This window comes from Octopus sinensis, linkage group LG30, assembly GCF_006345805.1.
Source record: "Octopus sinensis linkage group LG30, ASM634580v1, whole genome shotgun sequence".
Classification (NCBI taxonomy): Eukaryota; Metazoa; Mollusca; class Cephalopoda; order Octopoda; family Octopodidae; genus Octopus; species Octopus sinensis.
The window spans coordinates 2,393,271-2,415,770 of record NC_043026.1 but is presented as its reverse complement, the minus strand read 5'-3'; the positions used below and the strand labels follow the sequence as shown (position 1 = coordinate 2,415,770).

Below are 22,500 nucleotides of genomic sequence, written 5' to 3'. Positions count from 1 at the left end.
TTGAAAGCAGACGTAAATGATGATGAGATATGTGTGTGTGTGTGTGTGTGTGTATACACACACACACATATACATATATGTATGTATGCATACAGTAACGGCCATAATATAAGGATCTGTAAGAACAAGTGTAATGAAATAGTTATTATAGAAGATTAACAAAACGTTGAGACAAGATATTTTACACATATTTAGATATATCTAATATCTATCTTTCGTGAAAAATTCAAGTGAATCGAATAAATATTCCATAAATTATGAGGAAATAAACAAACAATCTTCGAAACTACAGCGGCCAAAAGTTAAGTCACTCAGAAAAGATGAACTACTAACCGAGGTATTTGTTGCTTAGAAGACTATTAATGGGCTAACAGTTACTTCTTATGATTTCACATTATTGAACCATTCAACTGTCAACATGGTGGCTTGTGACAGACGACCGGTAGGGAAAAACAAACGCCTGTGTACCTTCACCGAGAGGGCAAATAAAATTCTGTGATAGCAAATACTGTAGGAAGGTCTAGAGGTGTTGTGCAACAAATTGTAACTAGTTTTAAGTCATCCGGATCGACAGATGCTACACCCAAAACCGGTAAACCTTGCAAAGCTTCACCAAGACAGGATCGTATTAATGTTAGCAAGTGACTGAAAAATAGGTTTAAGAGTGCTGCTGAGATATTCCCTGAGTTTAGCTCTACTTCCGTTGTCAACGTATCGCGCAAAACAGTTTCTCGGAGGTTACGAGGTTCTGGTTTGCTTGCTCGAGCACCGGCAAAGAAACCTCTGATCTCCAAGAAGAATCGAAGATCCTGTTTTCATTTCGCTCACGAACATATCGTTTGGACAGAAGAACAGTGGTCTCAGGTTCATTTCAGCGATGAATCAAGGTTTAATGTGATCGGTTCCGATGGTGATATGTACTTCCGACGAAAAAGTGGCGAAAGGCTATCTCGTGCATGTGTGAACAAGACAGTGAAATATGGAGGCAGCGTAATGATACGGGGAATGATGTCTGCTGCTAGTCCTGTTCCATTTATTCGCCTACAAGGGACTCTCAATGCTGAAATCTACAAGTAGTTTCCTAGACAACATGCCCTTCCACATCTCCGATCCTCGCCAGTTCAACCTCCTATCTTCGTGCAGGACAACGCTCCCTAACACTCTATGAAGAGAATCAAAGATTTTTTGTGTGATGAAGGGGTTGATCTCATGGACGGGCCACCTGAAAGTCCTGCCCTCAACCCTATAGAAAACCTTTGGAAGATTATTGGAGATGGAGCGCGAAGGAGGAATCCAAAGAACCAAGATGAACTCTGGGAATTATTGAAAAACGAATGGAACAATATTATTCCATTCTTTTGCATTGATAGCAAAAGGGATGGTCACAAAATCTTAAGAGTAAGGGTTTCCTTTTTGTTCTTGTTCCATTTCTCATTGCTTTTCTAAGTGACCCTTAACGTTTGGCTGTTGCAATTTGGAAGATTCTTCATTTATTTCCTCGTAACTTACAACGTGTTTACTGCAATCATCTGGAATTTTCACGAAAGATAGATATTAAATATATCTAAATATGTGTAAAATATCTAGTCTCAATGCTTCTATGATAAATATTTCTTACTTATATTATGGGCGTTACTGATATATATAAAGAGAGAGCGAGAGAGAGAGAATATCGTGGTGTGAGTTCGCTTGTGGTCTAAATGAATAGTTACGCTGAGTAAGTGCTATAGTTGGTCGTCCGTTAGGTTAGCATGTCCACGCACTGGGTATTCCGTCACTAGAGACAAGGTATGAATATTTTAGACAGGGAAAATTTACAGTTTATAAAGAATAAAACAGAAGAATAAAGAGTAAGGTAGAATACTTTCTTCTATTTTATTCCTTATGTAAACTGTAAATTTTCTCAGTCTAAAATATTCATACCTTGTCTCTGATGACGGAATACCCAGTGCGTGGACTAACTAACCTACCACTTGGGTTATCCCAGAGGCGGCTGGAAGGCTTCAAGTTTACCTTGCTCTAATTAAATCATTCTAAATACTCGTTCTGCCTTGGTTTTGCTTTTCCCTCTAATATTACACGCACGCGCGCGCGCGCACGCACGCACGCACGCACACACACACACACACACACACACACACACACACACACACACACACACACACACACACACACACACACACACACAGGTGGATACAGGTAAGAATTAAACATTTTGAACATGTAGTGAATCTTGCATGCATGAAGTGGATTCGATCCACCACAGCCAAATTTAAATTAACACTGCAACAGAACTGTTCCCACGGTGGAACAATGGTTTTTCTCCGACAGCAGTTTTACATTTTCCAGATGCCTTTAGTTAGGCCGAAATAATGTCTTCACCACTTGACCCTTTCTAACCTCTTCCACTTCACCAAAAGCTAGAATAGAGATAACAAGACCACCAACTAAATCTATTGTTCTCAATGATATATCTATCCTTCGTCACAGTGGTGACGACTCAACGACGTCTGGTTAGAGGGAGAAAGCAACTGTGAGACAACACCCTACAATTCTCTCTAGCTCTAATTCTGTTCTCTTACAACATCATCCTGTCTCTCTCAGCAATTACTACTACTAAACAATGAAGAGGACACAAACACAAACTTTACTTTGCATGCTTCTGGATGTATCATTAACCTGCTCGTCGAGGCAAGGTATTGTAGCTTAACGGTAAATAAATACTTTCTTAAAACTTCATGCATTGTTCCCCTTTCACATCCTACAACATGCAATCATAGCAACAAATAATTATCGATACAAAGGCTGAGGCCGACATTTCATCTTAAAACTGTTTAGCAATAAATTTCTTTGCCGTTACAAACATTTCAAGAACAAGTAAAGAGGCTCTGACCGAATTTGGGTTGGTAGATTCAAATGGTATTTTGTACATGTGTTTGAAATATTCAAAAGGTATTCACCTTGTTAGACTTGACAATTACGAACTCCATGTGAGTAAGGAGGGGTTCTGTTGATGATGCTTTTTCTCGTCCTTACATCTGAAGGAGTATATGTGATGTGTAAATATCCCTCTGATCTTAGTGACCAGTTGCAGAACAGCGAGGCGGATTCGAAACCGAATCCACACGTTTATTAATTGTCAAAGAAATTTCTACTGTTTTCGCCTCTTTGCACGAATGGATTGATGGGAATGAATTGACGTCTTGATCTTTCTCTGGTCGCAGAAGGATCAAGACAGAGAATTCTGGTAAAGTCTATTGTTCTCGGTTGACCTCCTTTAATTAGAAAACATATAAAAACACAAGCAATTTAGCCATGTCTGCCTTTCGGTCATCCGCCGCTGGCCGAAGAGCAAATCATCGCCCTCTCTGTGTGTGAACGTAGAACTTTTATTATCTCCAGCTGCGTAGATCACTTTTACTCATTCCACCTGCATAGTGGCACGGGGATGGAGCTAGCATCCACAAACAATGAACCATGGATCCACCAAATATATTTTACTGCATTTACACACAACGATGTGACAATGTCGTTTGTTTTATAATCTAACGACAAACAAACAATAAACAATAAACCTTTAGCACACTGCATTTCCTCGAGAATTGTTTCCCTTGCCACTGCCCTGTTACTAAAGGGGGAAAACTCATGCGCTAACATGGTGCACCTACAGTGTATTAAAGGCGAAATAAACGACCATCTTCACAATTAATATTAATTTTTAATCCTTTCTCCAAATGCATCTTCTCATTCAATCTTCTTCGTTGCATTTTGATGACACTCGTTATATTTTTGGTGACTCTCGACTAGGCTTAAATAATTGCTTGCCTTCTGAAACAATTGCACTATGTCGTCATAAATAGTAGCTTTCTATGCGAGACTCAAGAATTGCACGCCTTCCATTGTTCACGGTTTACCTACTTTGATTAACAAACACACAAAGACACAAGGGAAATGGCTATCTCTCTTTTTCGGTCATTCCAGTAATATTATTAACTAATATTATAAGCAATTAAATAAATGGCCATTTTCATAAGTAATAATATTCCTTGATTATTTTTCCAATGCATCTTCTCATTCAATCATTGTCGTTACATTTTGGGTACCCTCGTCGTTTTATATATATACGTATATGTGTGAGTGTATGTATATATATATATATATATATATATATATATATATATATATATATACCTTTAACGTAGTTCTCAGGGAGATTCAGCGTGATGCAGAATGTGACAAGGCTGTTCCCTTTGAAACACAGGTACAAGAAGAAAGAGTGAGAGAAAGTTGTGGTGAAAGAGTACAGCAGGGTTCGCCACCACCCCGCTTCTGGAGCCTTGTGGAGCTTTAGGTGTTTTTGTTCAATAAACACTCACAACGCCCAGTATGGGAATCGAAACCGCGATCCCATGACTGCGATTCCGCTTCCCTAACTACTGTGCCAGTGTGTGTGTGTATGTCTCTTTTTGTATCACCTAGTTGTCCGGATGTATATAATATACAAAATAGGACATGAACGCAAAACATCTGGACAACTAGGTGACACAAAAAGGGACAACAAAATATCCAAATACAAAGATACAAAGAAAACAAGGACGGGTCATTCGTAGCTTTCTATCCTCAGTCAAGAACCAAATCATCCTCGCAATTTCGGCTGATTAATCTTATATATATATATATATATATATGTATATATATATATATATATATATATATATATATATGTATATATTCCTTTTTTTTTATTAGTTTCAGTCATTTGACTGCGGCCATAGATACATAGACAGACAGACAGACAGATATGTACGATTAGGGAGCAGAAAGCTGACTGCCTTTGCCAACTTAAAAGCAAGCTAAGTAACCCTGCCAATAAATGTATTCTCGATGCCAGCCCTGATTCACAGAACAACATTTCATCTGAGCCTTCTCACAATCCCACCGACCGCACATTGGTATTTTATTATAACGAGTGATAGGGATGAAAGGTAAAGTTAAGCGCTCTGTGGGATTCGAACTCGGAGACAGAGAGAGAGAGAGAGAGAGGGGGAGAGAGAGAGAAAGGGAGAGGGAGAGGGAAGAGAGACAGACAGACTGACAGACAGAACAACTGTTACAAGATATGTTCTACATTCAAATAATTCTGTTAATGCGTTATATACATACTAGATTAGTTACAGTATATATAAACTCATAGTTATATCGATTTCGGAAGGATGTACTTGGTGCAGACATAACTGTATCTATTATTATTATTATTATTATTAGTATTAATAGTAATTTTTATTGACTTTTAAAGGTTTATAATTTTATGAACTGAACTATGGTTTTTTATTATTTTTCAGGTATAGGTCTGATTTTAATTTAAATAGTAGTGTGCATATATTTTCTTATATGTTAGTTTTTAGAACTATTAGCCTAATATGTGGAATAACTGTGCCTATTAATATATATACTGATATATATATTGTTTTATTTTGTTTTGTTTATCTTGCATTATTGTATCAATGAGTATATATATTTTACATTTTTATATTTATATGTATATGGGAAAAAATTTTTTTCACAATTATAATAATTAAATTCTCTGAAGAGGCTGTGGGGCATCCTTGTTAATGCCTCATTTATACCTGCCTTTATGGCTTATAGGTTAAATGAGGCATGATTGCCCTTACCGCCGAAACAGCTGTCAGATATGATATAATTACATATATTTTATATTTCATATTTCTATCCCCTTGTCTATGTATATTTACAATATATTTTGTATATTGCCTTTACTTTTATGTAATGGTGTAATAAAGTATTGATTGGGTATCATCTGATGGTTGATGTTTTATTGATTTAAGTATGTTTCTCCATTTTCTAATTTTGTAGTATATATATATATATATATATATATATATATATATATATATATATATATATATATATATATATCGAGAGCACAACACTACGCTGGTTTTCCAAAATGGAGGCGAACACCTTTCTCCATGTGAACGGTTTGAACAATTGACATATATGTATATACATACATTATATATATATATATATATATATATATATATATATATATGTATATATTCCTTTTTTTTTATTAGTTTCAGTCATTTGACTGCGGCCATAGATACATAGACAGACAGACAGACAGATATGTACGATTAGGGAGCAGAAAGCTGACTGCCTTTGCCAACTTAAAAGCAAGCTAAGTAACCCTGCCAATAAATGTATTCTCGATGCCAGCCCTGATTCACAGAACAACATTTCATCTGAGCCTTCTCACAATCCCACCGACCGCACATTGGTATTTTATTATAACGAGTGATAGGGATGAAAGGTAAAGTTAAGCGCTCTGTGGGATTCGAACTCGGAGACAGAGAGAGAGAGAGAGAGAGGGGGAGAGAGAGAGAAAGGGAGAGGGAGAGGGAAGAGAGACAGACAGACTGACAGACAGAACAACTGTTACAAGATATGTTCTACATTCAAATAATTCTGTTAATGCGTTATATACATACTAGATTAGTTACAGTATATATAAACTCATAGTTATATCGATTTCGGAAGGATGTACTTGGTGCAGACATAACTGTATCTATTATTATTATTATTATTATTAGTATTAATAGTAATTTTATTGACTTTTAAAGTTTATAATTTTATGAACTGAACTATGGTTTTTATTATTTTTCAGGTATAGGTCTGATTTTAATTTAAATAGTAGTGTGCATATATTTTCTTATATGTTAGTTTTTAGAACTATTAGCCTAATATGTGGAATAACTGTGCCTATTAATATATATACTGATATATATATTGTTTTATTTTGTTTTGTTTATCTTGCATTATTGTATCAATGAGTATATATATTTTACATTTTTATATTTATATGTATATGGGAAAAAATTTTTTTCACAATTATAATAAATTAAATTCTCTGAAGAGGCTGTGGGGCATCCTTGTTAATGCCTCATTTATACCTGCCTTTATGGCTTATAGGTTAAATGAGGCATGATTGCCCTTACCGCCGAAACAGCTGTCAGATATGATATAATTACATATATTTTATATTTCATATTTCTATCCCCTTGTCTATGTATATTTACAATATATTTTGTATATTGCCTTTACTTTTATGTAATGGTGTAATAAAGTATTGATTGGGTATCATCTGATGGTTGATGTTTTATTGATTTAAGTATGTTTCTCCATTTTCTAATTTTGTAGTATATATATATATATATAATATATATATATATCGAGAGCACAACACTACGCTGGTTTTCCAAAATGGAGGCGAACACCTTTCTCCATGTGAACGGTTTGAACAATTGACATATATGTATATACATACATTATATATATATATATATATAATATATATATATATATATATGTGTGTGTGTGTGTGTGTGTGTGGGTATATATATGTGTATATATATACATATATATATATACATATATATATATATATATATATATATATGTATGTATGTATGTATGCATGTATACACACACACACACACACACATCACACATCACACATCTTTTTTCTTTTACTTGTGTCAGCCATTAGACTGTGGCCATGCTGGGGCACCACCTTGAAGAATTTTTAGTCGAATGAATCAACCCCAATATTTATTTCTTTAAAGCCTGGTACTCATTCTATCGGATCTTTTGCTGAACCGCCAAGTTATGGGGACTTGCATATGTATACCCTCTTTTCTGGTTATTTACGAGTTGCATTGCATAAGTTTTGAGATTTTTGTTTCAGGAGAGACAGTTATAACTGTGTTAGATTATTTCTTTCTTCACTTTTGCATATCATTACTCTACGTGTTAGACATGGAAAGAAGCCAAGTTTTCTTATTCCCCATTGAACATTGCTGTAAGAGTGCTTTGAAGATTGCCTGCTAAACGCTGCTTGTTACGCTTGATTAGTTTGCAGAATGCAGTCGGGCAGTGAAGACACTTTTCAAGCTTCACTTGCAATCACGTGTTGCGTTCAACTGAGTCAGGAAACCTATGGAAGGCTCCAGACTGAGCATGGATTAATTTCTATGATTGGAGCATGTTTGCCATTGGCACAAGAGACCAGGCAACCGGCAACTCATGATGATCCCTCCTCCTTTTCCACAGCAAACGCAAGGAGGCGCAATGGCCCAGTGGTTAGGGCAGCGGACTCGCGGTCGGAGGATCGCGGTTTCGATTCCCATACCGGGCGTTGTGTGTGTTTATTGAGCGAAAACCCCTAAAGCTCCACGAGTCTTTAGCAGGGGGTGGTGGCGGCCCCTGTTGTACTCTTTCACCCCAACTTTCTCTCACCCTTTCTTCCTGTTTCTTGTCCCCGTCTTCCTACGCAACCGCTGAGCCTGGATGCACATTCATCCATCGGTGTCGGGGGTTGACCTGCTGTCTCTTCTGCGGGTCTTACGAATAGCAAAGGACCACGTTTCGGACTTCTCCCACTCTGGAACGAAGACCGCTTCGCTCAACAAACAAAACAAACAACAAACAGCAATGGCTAAGTCGACCTTGGTGACTTTGAACTCAGAACATAAAGACAGACGAAATACCTATTTCTTAACTACCCACAAGGGGCCAAACACAGAGGGGACAAACAAACGTATTAAGTCGATTACATCGACCCCAGTGCGCAACTGGCACTTATATAATCGACCCCGAATTGATGAAAGGCAAAGTCGACCTCGGCGGAATTTGAACTCAGAACTTAATGACAGACGAAATACGACTACGCATTTCGCCCGGCGTGCTAACCACTCTGCCAGCTACCGCTAAACATTTAGCCCGGCATGTTAATAATGCTTTCAGCTGGCCATCTTAATTGACAATTACTCCGATGAATAATCTAAATTGATGCTTATCTCGTTTCAGCCAAACATGTATTTGCGTTTGTGTGTCCTGCTTTTGGCCGTGTCGCCCCTCATATCTGCTGACCTCCTTGACTCCGAACACTTGCGCCAATTCGTCCTTCAATTCCATAATGATCTCAGGGCAAAAGAAGGAGCCTCCGATATGATTAAACTGGTAGGATCTCCGTTGTTCTTATTATTTATGTTGTTGTTGTCGTTATAGCTCTGGTTTTTGGCATAGTGGTGGAGGGGCTGGTGGTCAGATTCTTATTTTGGTGGTGGCGGAGGGTGGTGGTTGTTGTTGATGTTTAACCCCAGGTCAACTCCAACACTGTTTTAGCACCTTTATAGGCCCCGGGTAAATCAAAGCACTGGGGCCTCTAGTATTTATTCGCTAATAGCAAGCCACATCATACATAAATCAGAATCAGGGGCCCCTAAATCCGTGAGGCCCCTAGGCAGCTGCCCAGTCTGAAGGCGGCGCTGGCCAACCCTGACTATACAGACCTATGATCAAAGGCATTTCGGTCGTGACCATCCAATCTTTTTATGGATGTCTTTTTTTACACGTTTCAGTTATTTGATTGCGACCATGCTGGAGCACCATCTTTAAGTCGAACATATCGAATCATTACTCTTTTTTAAAAGCCTGGTACTCATTCTAACAGTCTCTTTTGCTGAACCCTTAAGTTAATGGGGACGTAGACAAACTAACACCGGTTGTCAAAACGGAAGGGTGGGAAGAAACACACACACACAACGGGCTTCTTTTAGTTTCCATTTGACAAATCCACTCACAAGGCTTTGGTTGGTCTGAGTCTATAGCAGAAGACACTTGCCCAAGGTGCCACGCAGTGGGACTGAACCTGGAACCATGCAGTTGGGAAAATGATATTATCTAGTGCAGTAGTTCCCAACCTATTTTCCTGCTGACCCCCTTACAACTTTCCAGAACAATGTATCCCCCACCCCCATCAGTGGTTGGTGTAGAATGTTTGCTGTGGTGGTAAGAAGCTTGTTTCCCAACCAAATGGGTCCGGATTCTGAACCACTGCGTGGAACCTTGGGCAAGTGTCTTCTACCAAAGCCTCGGGTCGACCAAAGCCTTGTAAGTGGATTTGGTAGACGGAAACTGAAAGAAGCTCGTCGTGTGTGTGTGTGTGTGCCTCTGTGCCTGTGTTTATCCCTCCATCACCACTTGACAACAGTTGTTGGTGCGTTTGCGTCCTCGTAACTTAGCAATTCAGCAAAAGAAACCGATACAATAACTACTTAGCTGAAAGAATAAATCCTAGGGTCGGTTTGTTTGACTAAAAAGCCGTCAAAGCGGTGCTCCAGCATAGCCACAGTCAAATGACTGAAATAAGAAAAAGAATTTTAAAAATTTAGATCCCCCACTCCACCACAATTTTCCTTGGCCTCACCAGCTCTGTATGTGTGCCCCACGCTGGGAATCACTAATTTAGTACATCTTTGCTTTGATTTGAGAGAGATTTGGTAACTATTTCCAGCAGCTTAGAGACCACATAAATGCAGAATTGAAAAAAGTATTAAATTACACTCACTTTTATGTACAGACTTCCACATGTCTCACGTCTCGCTTATTTCCTGGAAGACAACCAACACCTTCATATTTTACTGGCCTCCTCTGAAAGGAGAAGACATCTTCCTCCATCCACTGCTGAGAGCTTCGAAAACCACAAACACCTGCAATATTTCTCTGCTCTCTGTAAAAAGGAAAAGGCATTTTCCCTCTTCCTTCATACTATAAGACCAACAGCCACAACTTGGTCGCTTGTCTTACATTCTGTGGAATGGCAGGATTTGAAACCGGAAACTTTTCAGTCTTCAATGTCAATAGAAATTACCAACGTTCTACCTACCTAACTACTACTTGTCCGTATAGCCATCCAAACCCACCCGCTTATCTGTCTGTCTGTCTGTCTGTCTGTCTGTCGTCTGTCTGTCTGTCTGTCTGTCTGTTTGTCTGTCTGTCTGCCTATCTATCTGTCTGTCTGTCTATCTATCTATCTATCTATCTATCTATCTATCTATCTATCTATCTATCTATCTATCTATCTATCTATCTATCTGTATATCTACAGGCTTGGAGCAAACAACTAGCAACAGAAGCCAATAAATGGGCCCATAAGTGTATGTTTGATCATCAAAGGAAGGGCCGAGGTGAGAACCTTGCCTTTGACAGTAACGCAGGCACTATTAAGGACCTCATCCAGTCTGAAATGCAAGGTTGGTTCAATGAAAAGAGAGATTTCTACCGAAGCGCTTCTTCGTGTGGCAGCAGTTGTCACTATACTCAGGTAAATGTTGTACTTCTTTTTTAACTTTGACTCAAGGCCAGTAATTTTGAGGGTTGGCAGCAAGTTGGGGACACCGACCTCAGTATTTGACTCATTTATTTTATCGACCCTTTAAAGATGAAAAGCAAAGTGTTTTGTCCGATGCGCAAACGCCTCTCACCCCTTTAATAAAAATAATTCTTTATTCTATAGGCCTAAAATGCTGTGGGGGGGGGTACTAGTCGATTACCTCAATCCCAGTGCTGGACCTCGAAAGGATGAAAAGCAAAACCGACATCGGCGGCGAAATTTGAATTCAGGACATAAAGACGGTCAAAACGCCGCTAAGCAGTTTGTCCGGCATGCTAACGATTTCGTCTGCTCACCGCGTTAATAATAATAATAATAACAAGAGCACTCAACGCAAACCTCCGTCAAGGCAGCACCAACGTCCTCTCAACGATTTGCCGGAGAATACTAAAAATGAACCCGACCGCTCTCGAAAATTAAGTAAAAAGAGAACGGAAAAAATAATCCAGAATCCTTGTCCGGTACCGGATCGATCCCAGTGGTAGTCATGGAATGTGAAGGTGGGTGGGTAGACCGTGTTTGTAATGCTGTGTGTGTGTGTATCGTCTGCAATGGGAACAGGGGACAGTTTTCTCTATGAAGGCCTTATTTAGTCTATCCACCGATATAGTTTCTTTACGACCATTAAGGTCTACAGTGAAAAATTTATCCGTGCCTGAAAGAAAACGGAAAGGACCTGCATTTGGTGCTGTTAACGGAGGTTCAAGAACATCGTTGCGCACAAAAACGTGAGTCCAAGAAGTAAAGCTTCCTTCATGGCAGAACTAGAAATGCAATTGTCAAGTAGGTAAGAGGTTTTAAACAGGAGCGATATATTCAAAATTGGTAAAACTAAAAATTGCCGAGGATAAATTAAATTTATCATTGTTCCTGGATATGCTAATGTTATTTCATTTCTGAAGGGGTTTGATGCCATTTCTTTATGTAGTTTGATTTCTTTATCCATCAGTTTCTAGTGAGATAGAGACGCGAGTAAAATTAATAATAAGAGAAACGAAAATAAAACTTTGGGAACAGCAACGCCGCCATAACTTACGTGGAAACCATGAGCATACTTTCAAGGGAGTTAATAAGAGAAAGACTTGAAAGTCAACGTAAGATCGTAATACTTCTTGTAAAGTAAATATAACAAATAATCCAGAATCCTCGTCGGTACCGGATCGATCCCAAAATTTAATCAGTTCGTGCCAATCACGACGCCAAACTTCCCTGAAAGTTTCATCCTAATCTATAAAGCGGTTCCTGAGACACCTTGTCCCCGGACAAACGAACAAACACGACTGAAAACAATACCTCTGCCTTTGCTAAGGCGAAGGTAATAATAATAATAATGATGATGATGATGATGATGACGATTTCAAATTTTGCTACAAAGGCAGTAATTTTAGGGAGAGAGAATGAGTCGATTACATCGAAGTCAATGTTCAACTGGTACTTATTCTATCGCGCCTGAAAGGATAAATGGCAAATGGTGGAATTTGAACTCAGGACGTAAAGTCGGAAGAAATGGCGCATTTTACCCAGCATGCTAATGATTCTGCCACCTCGCCGCCTTTAGTTAGACTAATATTAAAAACTGAACTCTGCGCTAGAAATAATTGATATAACTACGCTAGCCTTACCAGCCATAAACTGCAGTTTCAATATCATAAACTGGAACCAAGTAAATTGAAAAAAAACATTGGAGAAACCAGAGAATTACTAACAGCATACTGAAGTCACCATCCCAAAACAGACATTGACATAATACACCGGAAGGAGGGCGTGGCCTGACACGAATAGAAAACTTCTGCAGATAACAACAGCTGAACTGGACAAATATTTAGAAAGAAAGAATGAAAGATTTCTGAATGTAATAAAGAAATGTGAAACACAGACAGAAGAAAGTCTTTTCTACTCACGAAGAAGCGATGAAATACAAAGCAGAAATCGATTACATTGAAACAATAAATTTAAATAACAACACAATAGAAATGGTAAAACATACAAAAAAACAACAACAGAAAGAAATCTACAAAACATACTTAAAGAGAAATGGAACGAAAAACCACTCCATGGTCAATACGTTGCAAGGCTTGGCACTTTTAGTGGGGGCAGTCGATTACATCAACTGCCAGTATTTGACTGACATTTTATCGATCTGGTCGGGATGGAAGGCAAATATGATCTGGATGAGATTTGACTAAGAAGAAATATCGCTTAGCATATATTGCGATGCTCTACCGATTCTATTCAAATTTTCCTTGTCTTGGTTCTCTGCTGACTGAATCGGTTGTGCCTGCACCAAGGTCAACTGTTTGTCAATGATTGTTGCAAGAACTAGCGCTGTCCGTGAGAAATAGCAGGACAATGTTTGTATACACAGTATTGGATGGTCGTTGACTGTAATAAGTCTGTCCGTCCTTTGACAAGTTTTAACTATCGCAGAGAGCCCAAGCACTCTCCTCATTAAGCAAGAGATCAATAATTTCTTACGTTTATCAATTAATTTGGACTTTCACTTTCAGATTTCTAATGCCTCTATGCAACAAAAATTACAACTACCTCAACTCATTTATAAAGAAGTGCAGTACATATAACGGACAATGAATAATATTAATTAATGTCCTATCCATAAGTTAATGAGGTGTTAAGTAGTTTTCGTTTTTTATTGAAAGACTACATGTGATTATTTCATCGGGAATTGAATTCTGACCTATATAGTAGTATATTTTATCAGGTCTTTGTGCAGAACATTATACATTAAATAATACATTTCTGAACTTCGCTGGATAATAAACGTAGTAATATGCGTAACTGTAGGAATCATTATAAGTGTTGTTCGGGCAAGCAGTGCCTTTGGGGAAATTTAGTGTGTGTTTATGCATGTGTACGTATGTGCATGAGTGTACTTGTGTGCGCGCCAGTATGTGTGTACGTGTGCATGTATGTGTATGAGAATATGTGCGTGTATGTGTGCATGCGTACGTATGCATGTATATGTATGCATGTGTATGTGTGTATGTTTGTATGTGAGCGTATGCAAGTATTTATATATGTGCAAATACGTATGTGTATCAGTGTGTATATGTGTAAGTGCGCGTGTGTCTGTGTATGTGCGTATGTGTGTGTATGTGTGTGTGTGTGTGTGTGCACGCACATGTCTATGCGTCTCCATGTTTGTGTTCAATTCTATACTGGCCTAAAAACACACTGCTATTTTTGCTTGCATGACTTACTGATTCGACAAACAGAGATTGATAACATAAGATACCAGACAGATATTGGTACTGAGTTCGATGTGACCGATTTAAACGGCCATGCCACGACATAGCACAGAACGGTTGCAGTCCAAAAGCTGGACTCAATACAAGAGCGAAAGTATAGAAGAAAGACCTCTCCTCACTCACTAACATCCACCACTATGAATGATATCTTTTCCTTTTCTACGTCCACAGATGGTCTGGGCCAACACAACACACGTCGGCTGTTCAGCTATTAATTGTCCCAGTTTACAGGCTTTTGGCCGTTCAGTGAGCAATGCTAAATACTTGGTCTGCTTCTACTATCCCAGGTTGGTACCGACATTTACTCTTACATCTGGACTCAGGATGTTGCTCTCAAAATTTCCTTCTTTCTTTCTCTCTCTCTCTCTCTCTCTCTCTTTCATTCATTCTTTCTTTCTATCTTTCTTTCTTTCTTTCTTTCTGTCTTTCTTTCTTTCTTTCTTTCTGTCTTTCCTTCTCTCTTTCTTTCTTCCTTCCTTTCATTTTTTTTCTTTCTTTCTTTCTTCCTTCCTTTCATTCTTTTTCTTTCTTTCTTTCTTTCTTTCCTTCTTTCTTTCTTTCTTCCTTTCATTTTCTTTCTTTCTTTCTTCCTTCCTTTCATTCTTTCTTTCTTTCTTTCTTTCCTTCTTTCTTTCTTTCTTCCTTCCTTTCATTCTTTTTCTTTCTTTCTTTGTCTGTTTCCGTCTGTCCGTCTGTCTGTTTGGCTGGTTGACGACCTGTGTATGTGCGTGTGCCTGTCTATGTGTATGTGTGTATGTGTTAGTATGTGTGTGTGTGCATGTGTATGAGTGTGTGCTCGCGCATGCGCACATGTCCATCTGTCTCCGTATCACACACACACACACACGCCCCTTCATTCACCTGTTTACTTGTCTATCCGCCCGTCAGTTTGCCTGTCTGTCTGTCTGTCTCACTGTCCGTCCGTCTGTCCATTCATCTATCTGATAGCCTTTCCGCCCACCTGCCTGTCCGTGCGTCTGTCCATCCGTCCGCCCTGTTTGTCCGTTCGTCTGTCCATCTATTTGTATATATACGAACATTTTTGAATATATATATACCGTAAATCCTCGAGTACAGTCCGCCCTTGGGTATTATACGCAGGGGATTTTTATGGGGTGGGGGACTGTACCTTTGAAAAACTTAAACCTTGTGTATAATACGCACCCTTCTCTAACTTGAGTCAAGGAGGTCTATATAACGTCCTTGGTTTGTAAAAGTGTATATGGTAACGTCCTTTATTATTATTGTATATATAACATAATGCAAACGTGTAGCTTTTTCGTGCATTTTGTTTGCAGAAAATAAAGAAATAACAGTAATAACGTTTAATAAATGTTGCTAACTGCAAGTTATGGATGATTCTTTTATGACTTCATTGCTTTCAGGCTTAGCTTAAGGGATTTTCGAGCCCGGCATCACAAAATACGTCTGAATAAACATTGCCAGACAGCAAATAGAGACTCGGACATTGCTTTCATTTTTAACCTCGTATATAGTACGCACTAGGAATTTTGACCCTTAAATTTTTGGGGAAAAATGCGGATTATACTCGAGGATTTACGGTACTCATACATAAGCACTGACAACAGCAGCCACTCAAAGAAAACCACATCTAACTCTGTCTCTTTGTAATTTTTAGAGGAAACATTGGCAATAATATATACACACCTGGCAGAGCCTGCTCCAAATGTCCGGCGAACTTTGGTAGATGTTCCAAGGGATTATGTAACGGTAAGATACATTTTATAGCTTTTCTTTTATTCTTTTATTTGTTTCAGCCATTTGACTGCGACCATGCTGGAGCACCGCCTTCAGTCGAGCAAAACGACCCCAGGACTTATTCTTTGGAAGCTTAGTACTTATTCTATTGGTCTCCGCTAAGTTATGGGGATGTAATCACACAAGCATCGGTCGTTAAGCGATGTTGGGGGGACAAATACAGACACACACACATACACACACACACACACATACAAATATATATACGACGGGCTTCTTTCAGCTTCCATCAACCAAATCACCTCACAAGGCTTTGGTCAGCCCGAGGCTTTTGTAGAAAACACTTGCCGAAGGTGCCACGCAATGGGACTGAACCCAGAACCAAGTGGTTGGTAAGTAAGCTATTTACCACACAGCCACGATATAAGTATGTATGTATGTATGTCATTATTCAGTTTTATTTCAAGATTTTTTTGCCAAATGGGAAAGAACCTGTTTCTAACCCAGATCAAAGGCTCTTCATTGGAATTTCAACAACCTCAATAGGGTATTTGTGTATATATGTGTGTATATGTATGGTATTTGGAGTCGGTGCATGCTTTGTTTTTATGTATGTATTTTCATGCATATAGTTGCATGTTTAGACTATGTGTGTATGTATGCATGCATGTATGTATGTATGTACGTATGTACGTATGTACGTATGTATGTATGTATGTAAACATTGTTGTGTAGGTATTGTTGTTGTTGTTGGTTACACTGGTAGCTGGTTGAGTTAATGAATGAAAATATGTTTCTTGTTCTACTTGTAGAATTAATCAATGTTCAGTGTTCAATGATCATTGAACATCGCCTCCGATGGTCAGGTCACGTCCGTGACCTGTCTCTACGGTGAACTGACTGAAGGAAAACGTCCTCGTGGAGCCCCCTTGAGGCTGTACAAGGACCAACTCAAATCAACCCTGAAAAAGCACCAATATCGACCCCGCACACTGAGAAGATATCTCGGCAAACAGACCCCCCTGGAGACACACCATCAAAACGGGTTCTGCGGACTTCGAGAAAGCCCGAGTCGCGAGAGCTGAACTCAAGAGACAGGAGAGAAAGCAGTGCCTTCTCCTTTCCAAACCAGCCCCTTTTATCCCTTGTCCACAATGTTTCATGCAACTCTTGGATTGCGAAGCCATCTGCGGTTCAAACACCCAGAAAAATGAACTGGATTGCAAGCTCGGAAACACGAGACGCAGCCAACAACAAGAATTAATCGAACAACACCCGCAAATGTTTAACAGAAGACATTATTGTGCATAAAGACAAATTGCGTTGGCTTTTATAGATAACGAAAGCAATAATAGATTTCAAATTTTAGCACATGGCCAGCAATTCCGAAGAAGGGCGTAAGTCAATTTAATCGACTCTTGTGATCATCTGGTACTTATTTCATCGACCCCAAAAGGCTGAAAGGTAAATTCGATCTCGGTGGAATTTGATCTCAGGACGTGAAGATGAACGAAATACCGCTAAACATTTTTTGCGGCGTGCTAACGATTCTGTCAGGTCACCACCTTAAATCGTAAGGATATAGCCAAGAGATGTACATTGTTTTGTAGACCTTGAAAGACATATGATCCGATGCTGTGTAGGGTTTTACAGGAGTCTGGGATTAATGGAAAACTTCTGGTTGCCGTGAAATCCCTATATCAATGCACAGATGTTTGTGTTCGGATAAATGGCGCAAAGCAGAAACCTTCCAATGTGGCGTTGGACATCGGCAGGGGTGCCTTTTATCACCACCATTTTCAAAATTTTATGAACTGGATTGACGTGCGCGGCTGTTTTGGAAGTGATATCACAAGTGTAGGATTGGTCGGCTGGTATTCCTAGACGATATGCTGCCACTTGGCTCATCAGAAGGTGATCTCCAGCATGCCCTGAGTGGGTTCGATGACGAGTGCCGCTAGATACTTTACCTTCTACCTTTTACTGTTTTCAGTCGTTGGATAGTAGCCATGCTGGAGCAACACCTTGAAGGGTTTTTCGTCGAACAAATTGTTGCCAGCATAAATTTTTTAAAAGTCACGTTCTTATTCCATCTGTTCTCTTTTGTCTAACTGATAAGTTCCCAGAACATAAGCAAACCAGCACCGGTTTCAAGCATGGGGAAACAAACACACACGCATGCGCATCAACATGGGTGAACTTATCAAGTGGGCTGCTATTGTTTTATTGACACTTGCAGTCCAGTCTTCAGGTTATACTTATCTGCACGTGGTACAAAATGAAGGAAACGCGTGTGCGCATGTGCGTAAAAGTGAATTTATAATTTATGCTAGAAATGATATGAAACTCTTCTATCTTTTCACAGGAGGACATTCAGGTGACGTAGCAGCCATGGGTAAGTCTTCCCCTGTGTATATAATGCTGAAGTAGATACTCTCTTTTGATGGGCAAAACGGGTAGCATTTCCTATTTGCCGAGATTATATATTATTAATAAAGTATTGGGCATGTTTATGTCGATGCCATCATATATCAGAATTAGATCAGGTGAAAGTATTTTGAGCTAACATTGTATTCTGTTACTTGTTTCAGTCATTGGACTGCGGCCATGCTGCAGTACCACCTTGAAGGGTTTTTATCGTCGAACAAATCAATCCTAGTATTTGTTTATTTTTCAGCTTCGTACTTTTTCTATCGATCTTTTTTGCCGAACCACTAAGTTACAGGGGCGTAAACACACCAACACCGGTTGCCAAGCAATGACGAGGAGGGACAGACACAAAAACAAAGACGCGCGCGCACTCACCTCCGCCTCTTTACCTTGTATTAAAATAACATCAGGCATCATTTTGTGGGGCAAGATTGTATGTTTAAGATAAAGTATTAGGGCTTCAGTAACCCGGATATGAATTTAACCTGAATCCAGTAGTAGGGCCCCACAACGGGAGTTCCAAGTGTTTGAAGAATGTGGAACCAGTTCTTAGCCACTGAGGTTCCCAACCAGTTAGGTTTCCACCTATGGCTTAACCAACATATAAACCACTGGGAGTGAAGAACCTCTTTTTTTCATAAGAACTTACTTCTAGGAGAATGTAAACTTGTACGAGTTTACATTGTCCGTCGTCCCTGGAAAGGGCCGACCTGTGTGGGTGAGTGTGTTTCTTGGGGGTATCCAAGATATATAACCCGACGAGGTCGGCGATCTCATCCCTGTTGTAGTTCCCCACAGAAACGTCGAAACGACAGCCTGGCAATCTCAAGCTATGTGAACGGTGACACCGTGGCGAAGTCAGACACGCGTCGTGCACTTTTATATATACATATTCCATGTTGATCGGTGGCGGAGACGAGGACCGATGACTTGCACAGTGACTTCGAAGTGAAGAAAAGTTGCCCACCATCAACCTCACTCTCTTGTCTGTAATTATATTCAGTCCAGTGGCAAGACCAGGACAAGACGACTGGGGATGGAGATGGATGCAGTGGATGACCAACATGTCTTGCTTGCCTCATCTTGCTCTCTGCACTCTATACTGCATTGTTGCTTCTTCTGTAGCGTCTTCTAGATTCGTCTTTTACATGCACAGGTAGGCAAGCCCTACCTGTCTCAGGTATGGCCAATTAAGTCATACCTGAGACCCTAACAGATGCTTCCACTGCGGTTTGGGATAGAACTGGGATCAATGGTAGCTATCAAAAGTAAGGTAAAGTTACCTTCTCGAGTGATAAGGGCCGGTCTCCCGGTTTCCATGGCGCGTATATTCCCCGCGTGGACGAGACACCAGTCTGTTACAGAATTACTGATTTTTGCCGAGTGAACTGGAACAACGTGACATAAAGTGTTCTATACAACGTGTCGCCCGACCCAGGAATCGAAACTACAATCTTGCGATCGCGAGTCCATTACCCTAACCACTAAGCCACGCGCCTTCACATGATGGATAACAGGTGATTCCACTCTCCTCAAAACCTTAGAATTCCTGAAGCAAGGCCCTACTTCCGGAAGCAGTTTATAGTCATATCCAGGGTACGCGCGCTCATGCGCATGCGCGTATATAGATGTATAGGACATTCAACACATTTAGAAAGAGCTGCATGTATTATTTAACTGTTCCATGCAATGGCAATCCAAAGCCTGAAAGAGGCGGGTTTCTGTTAGGGGGCCTGCGAATCTTTACGTCATATAGAACCATACCAAACTGTTTTAACTGTTTTACATACATACATACATACATACATACATACATACATATATATATATATATATATATAACTAGCAGCTAAGCCCGGTTTCACCCGGTCGGTTTGGATGATGTGGTTGTAAAACCTGCTCTGTGTAAGCATTCGACTTGTTTGGGCACGCTTACGTTAAAAAATCAATTTTAAAATGACTTTTTTCTGCCAAACACTAAAACTAATTGACCAACAAACCAACAAAAAAAAGAAGCAACCAAGATTCAACCAAATCAAAAAAAAATTAAACCCAAATACTAAGCGAGCAAAGATGAACCATCCCACTTCCACTGCGCGCGCACACGCACACACACAGAGAGTATGAAATAATAAAAGTCTAAGTAAATACATTAGAAAGAATTGAAATATTGAAATAAAAGAATTTCACTCAACCTGGTGATTCTATTAATAGTACTGTGAAACGACTTTTAATTTCTTTTTAAAGATCCTTGTCCTGACCTTAACAAGAACTGCAAAATGTGGGCAGATATGGGAGAATGCAACAACAACCCAAATTATATGAGAACGAACTGCAGGAAATCCTGTAGATCTTGCTGAAACAGAAGCGACATTGACGGTCTTTGGTTAGGAAAGAAGAATCTAAGCCCTTCACTCGCAGAGTAGATTTTTTAAAATTTGTAACACTGGTTGCAAATACTTAGCCAAAGGAAATCTTCTGTAAGATGTTAATAAACAATCGTCTAATTGGACACTGAATACTAATTGTTGTTATTGTTGTTGTTTAATCCCCACCCCCAAGGCATTCTTGATTGAGCAGAAGTGGTCAAGGACTCTGAACCACTGCGTGAATGCGGTCAGCTAAAGCTCAATCCTGTGGAAGTAGATCAAGCAATACCTTGTGAGTGTAATTCGTTGACACATACGCACACACGCACACACGCACACACACACACACACGCACGCACACACACACACACACACACACACACACACACACACACACACATACACACAGAGGAGGGTGCCGGTTTCCAACAAAGATACAAAGCTCCATCTTTGGGATGTATTAACACAGACAAATTCACATTTGGAATTTGAGAAAACTCTTGCATATTTTTACTGTTCCACTCACAGATTGCACTTGTCATACGAATTAGCCGATCGATTTCTCTTTCTGAAAATCCCAGTTTATCCAGATTCTCCTTTAGCAAAACCTAGTGCTCCAATTGTTATTGGTATGAATATGAATTCATAATCTGGATGTAGAAGCTGGAGGTTTCGAATCAGTCGTCCTTAGATATCCTATTTTCCTTTGATTTTCAAAGAGATATTTATATCTGCAGACCATCTAACCTCTATGATGGTACATACCTTTGCCCCTCTGTTCCAAACAACAATATCCGTCTATATTCGACAGAAGTTTTGATGGGAATATTCCACCAATGTTCCTTGAATTGGTGTATTCCATAACAGGGAAATTTATTTCAAGACAGTCTTCCTTGCAGATGGCGCTGTAAATTGTTTTAGCAACAACATCGTGCTGCATAGGGAGGAAGTACCATGATGACATTTTAGGACAGCTGCTAATCACATTCGTGACGTCTTCCACAAAATCATGACAGAGCCTACACATGCGGTTGCAGCTTGGGATTACAAGAGCGTCACTAACTCTCTTGTTCACCAGGTATTTTCTGGCAATCTCCTGTTCCTGGATTGCAAACACATAGCCTTCAAAGTGTGATGTGATGTAGAGGTCTTGTGTCCAAGAGAGCTTCATGTCAATTCTATTGTCTTCTTCAAGCTTCCGGGCATAGTCTCTTTTGTCTACTGAATGCTTTCCATCCAGGTCTTTCTGGGGTAAGAGGGCCCAGCTGTTTTGGGCTGTAGAGGAGATCATCAGGAAGAGAGTGTTTCTTGAGGAGTTCACTGCCAACTCATACAATATTGCTAACTTTACTTTTCAGCGCTGCATTTATATATTAATTTTTGCTACTGTTGTTTAGCAAGTGCTGCCTGAGTAATACCGTACGGTATTCGAAGGCCGTCTGCACTTATCTCAGGCCTC

The 22,500-nt window shown here is 39.6% G+C and overlaps 1 protein-coding gene across 1 annotated transcript in view; it reads left to right on the top strand.

The window, feature by feature from the left end:
• Positions 1-21,197, top strand: part of LOC115226576 (cysteine-rich secretory protein LCCL domain-containing 2) — a 23,118-nt gene extending 1,921 nt beyond the window's left edge. Inside the window, exons 2-7 of the mRNA XM_029797583.2 lie at positions 8,890-9,042; positions 10,973-11,188; positions 14,695-14,810; positions 16,163-16,254; positions 18,608-18,637; positions 20,920-21,197. Coding sequence (XP_029653443.1) covers positions 8,896-9,042; positions 10,973-11,188; positions 14,695-14,810; positions 16,163-16,254; positions 18,608-18,637; positions 20,920-21,032 — 714 coding nt within the window. The 5' untranslated portion in view covers positions 8,890-8,895 and the 3' untranslated portion in view covers positions 21,033-21,197. The remainder of the gene's footprint in view (positions 1-8,889; positions 9,043-10,972; positions 11,189-14,694; positions 14,811-16,162; positions 16,255-18,607; positions 18,638-20,919) is intronic.
• The last annotated feature ends 1,303 nt before the right edge of the window (positions 21,198-22,500 follow it).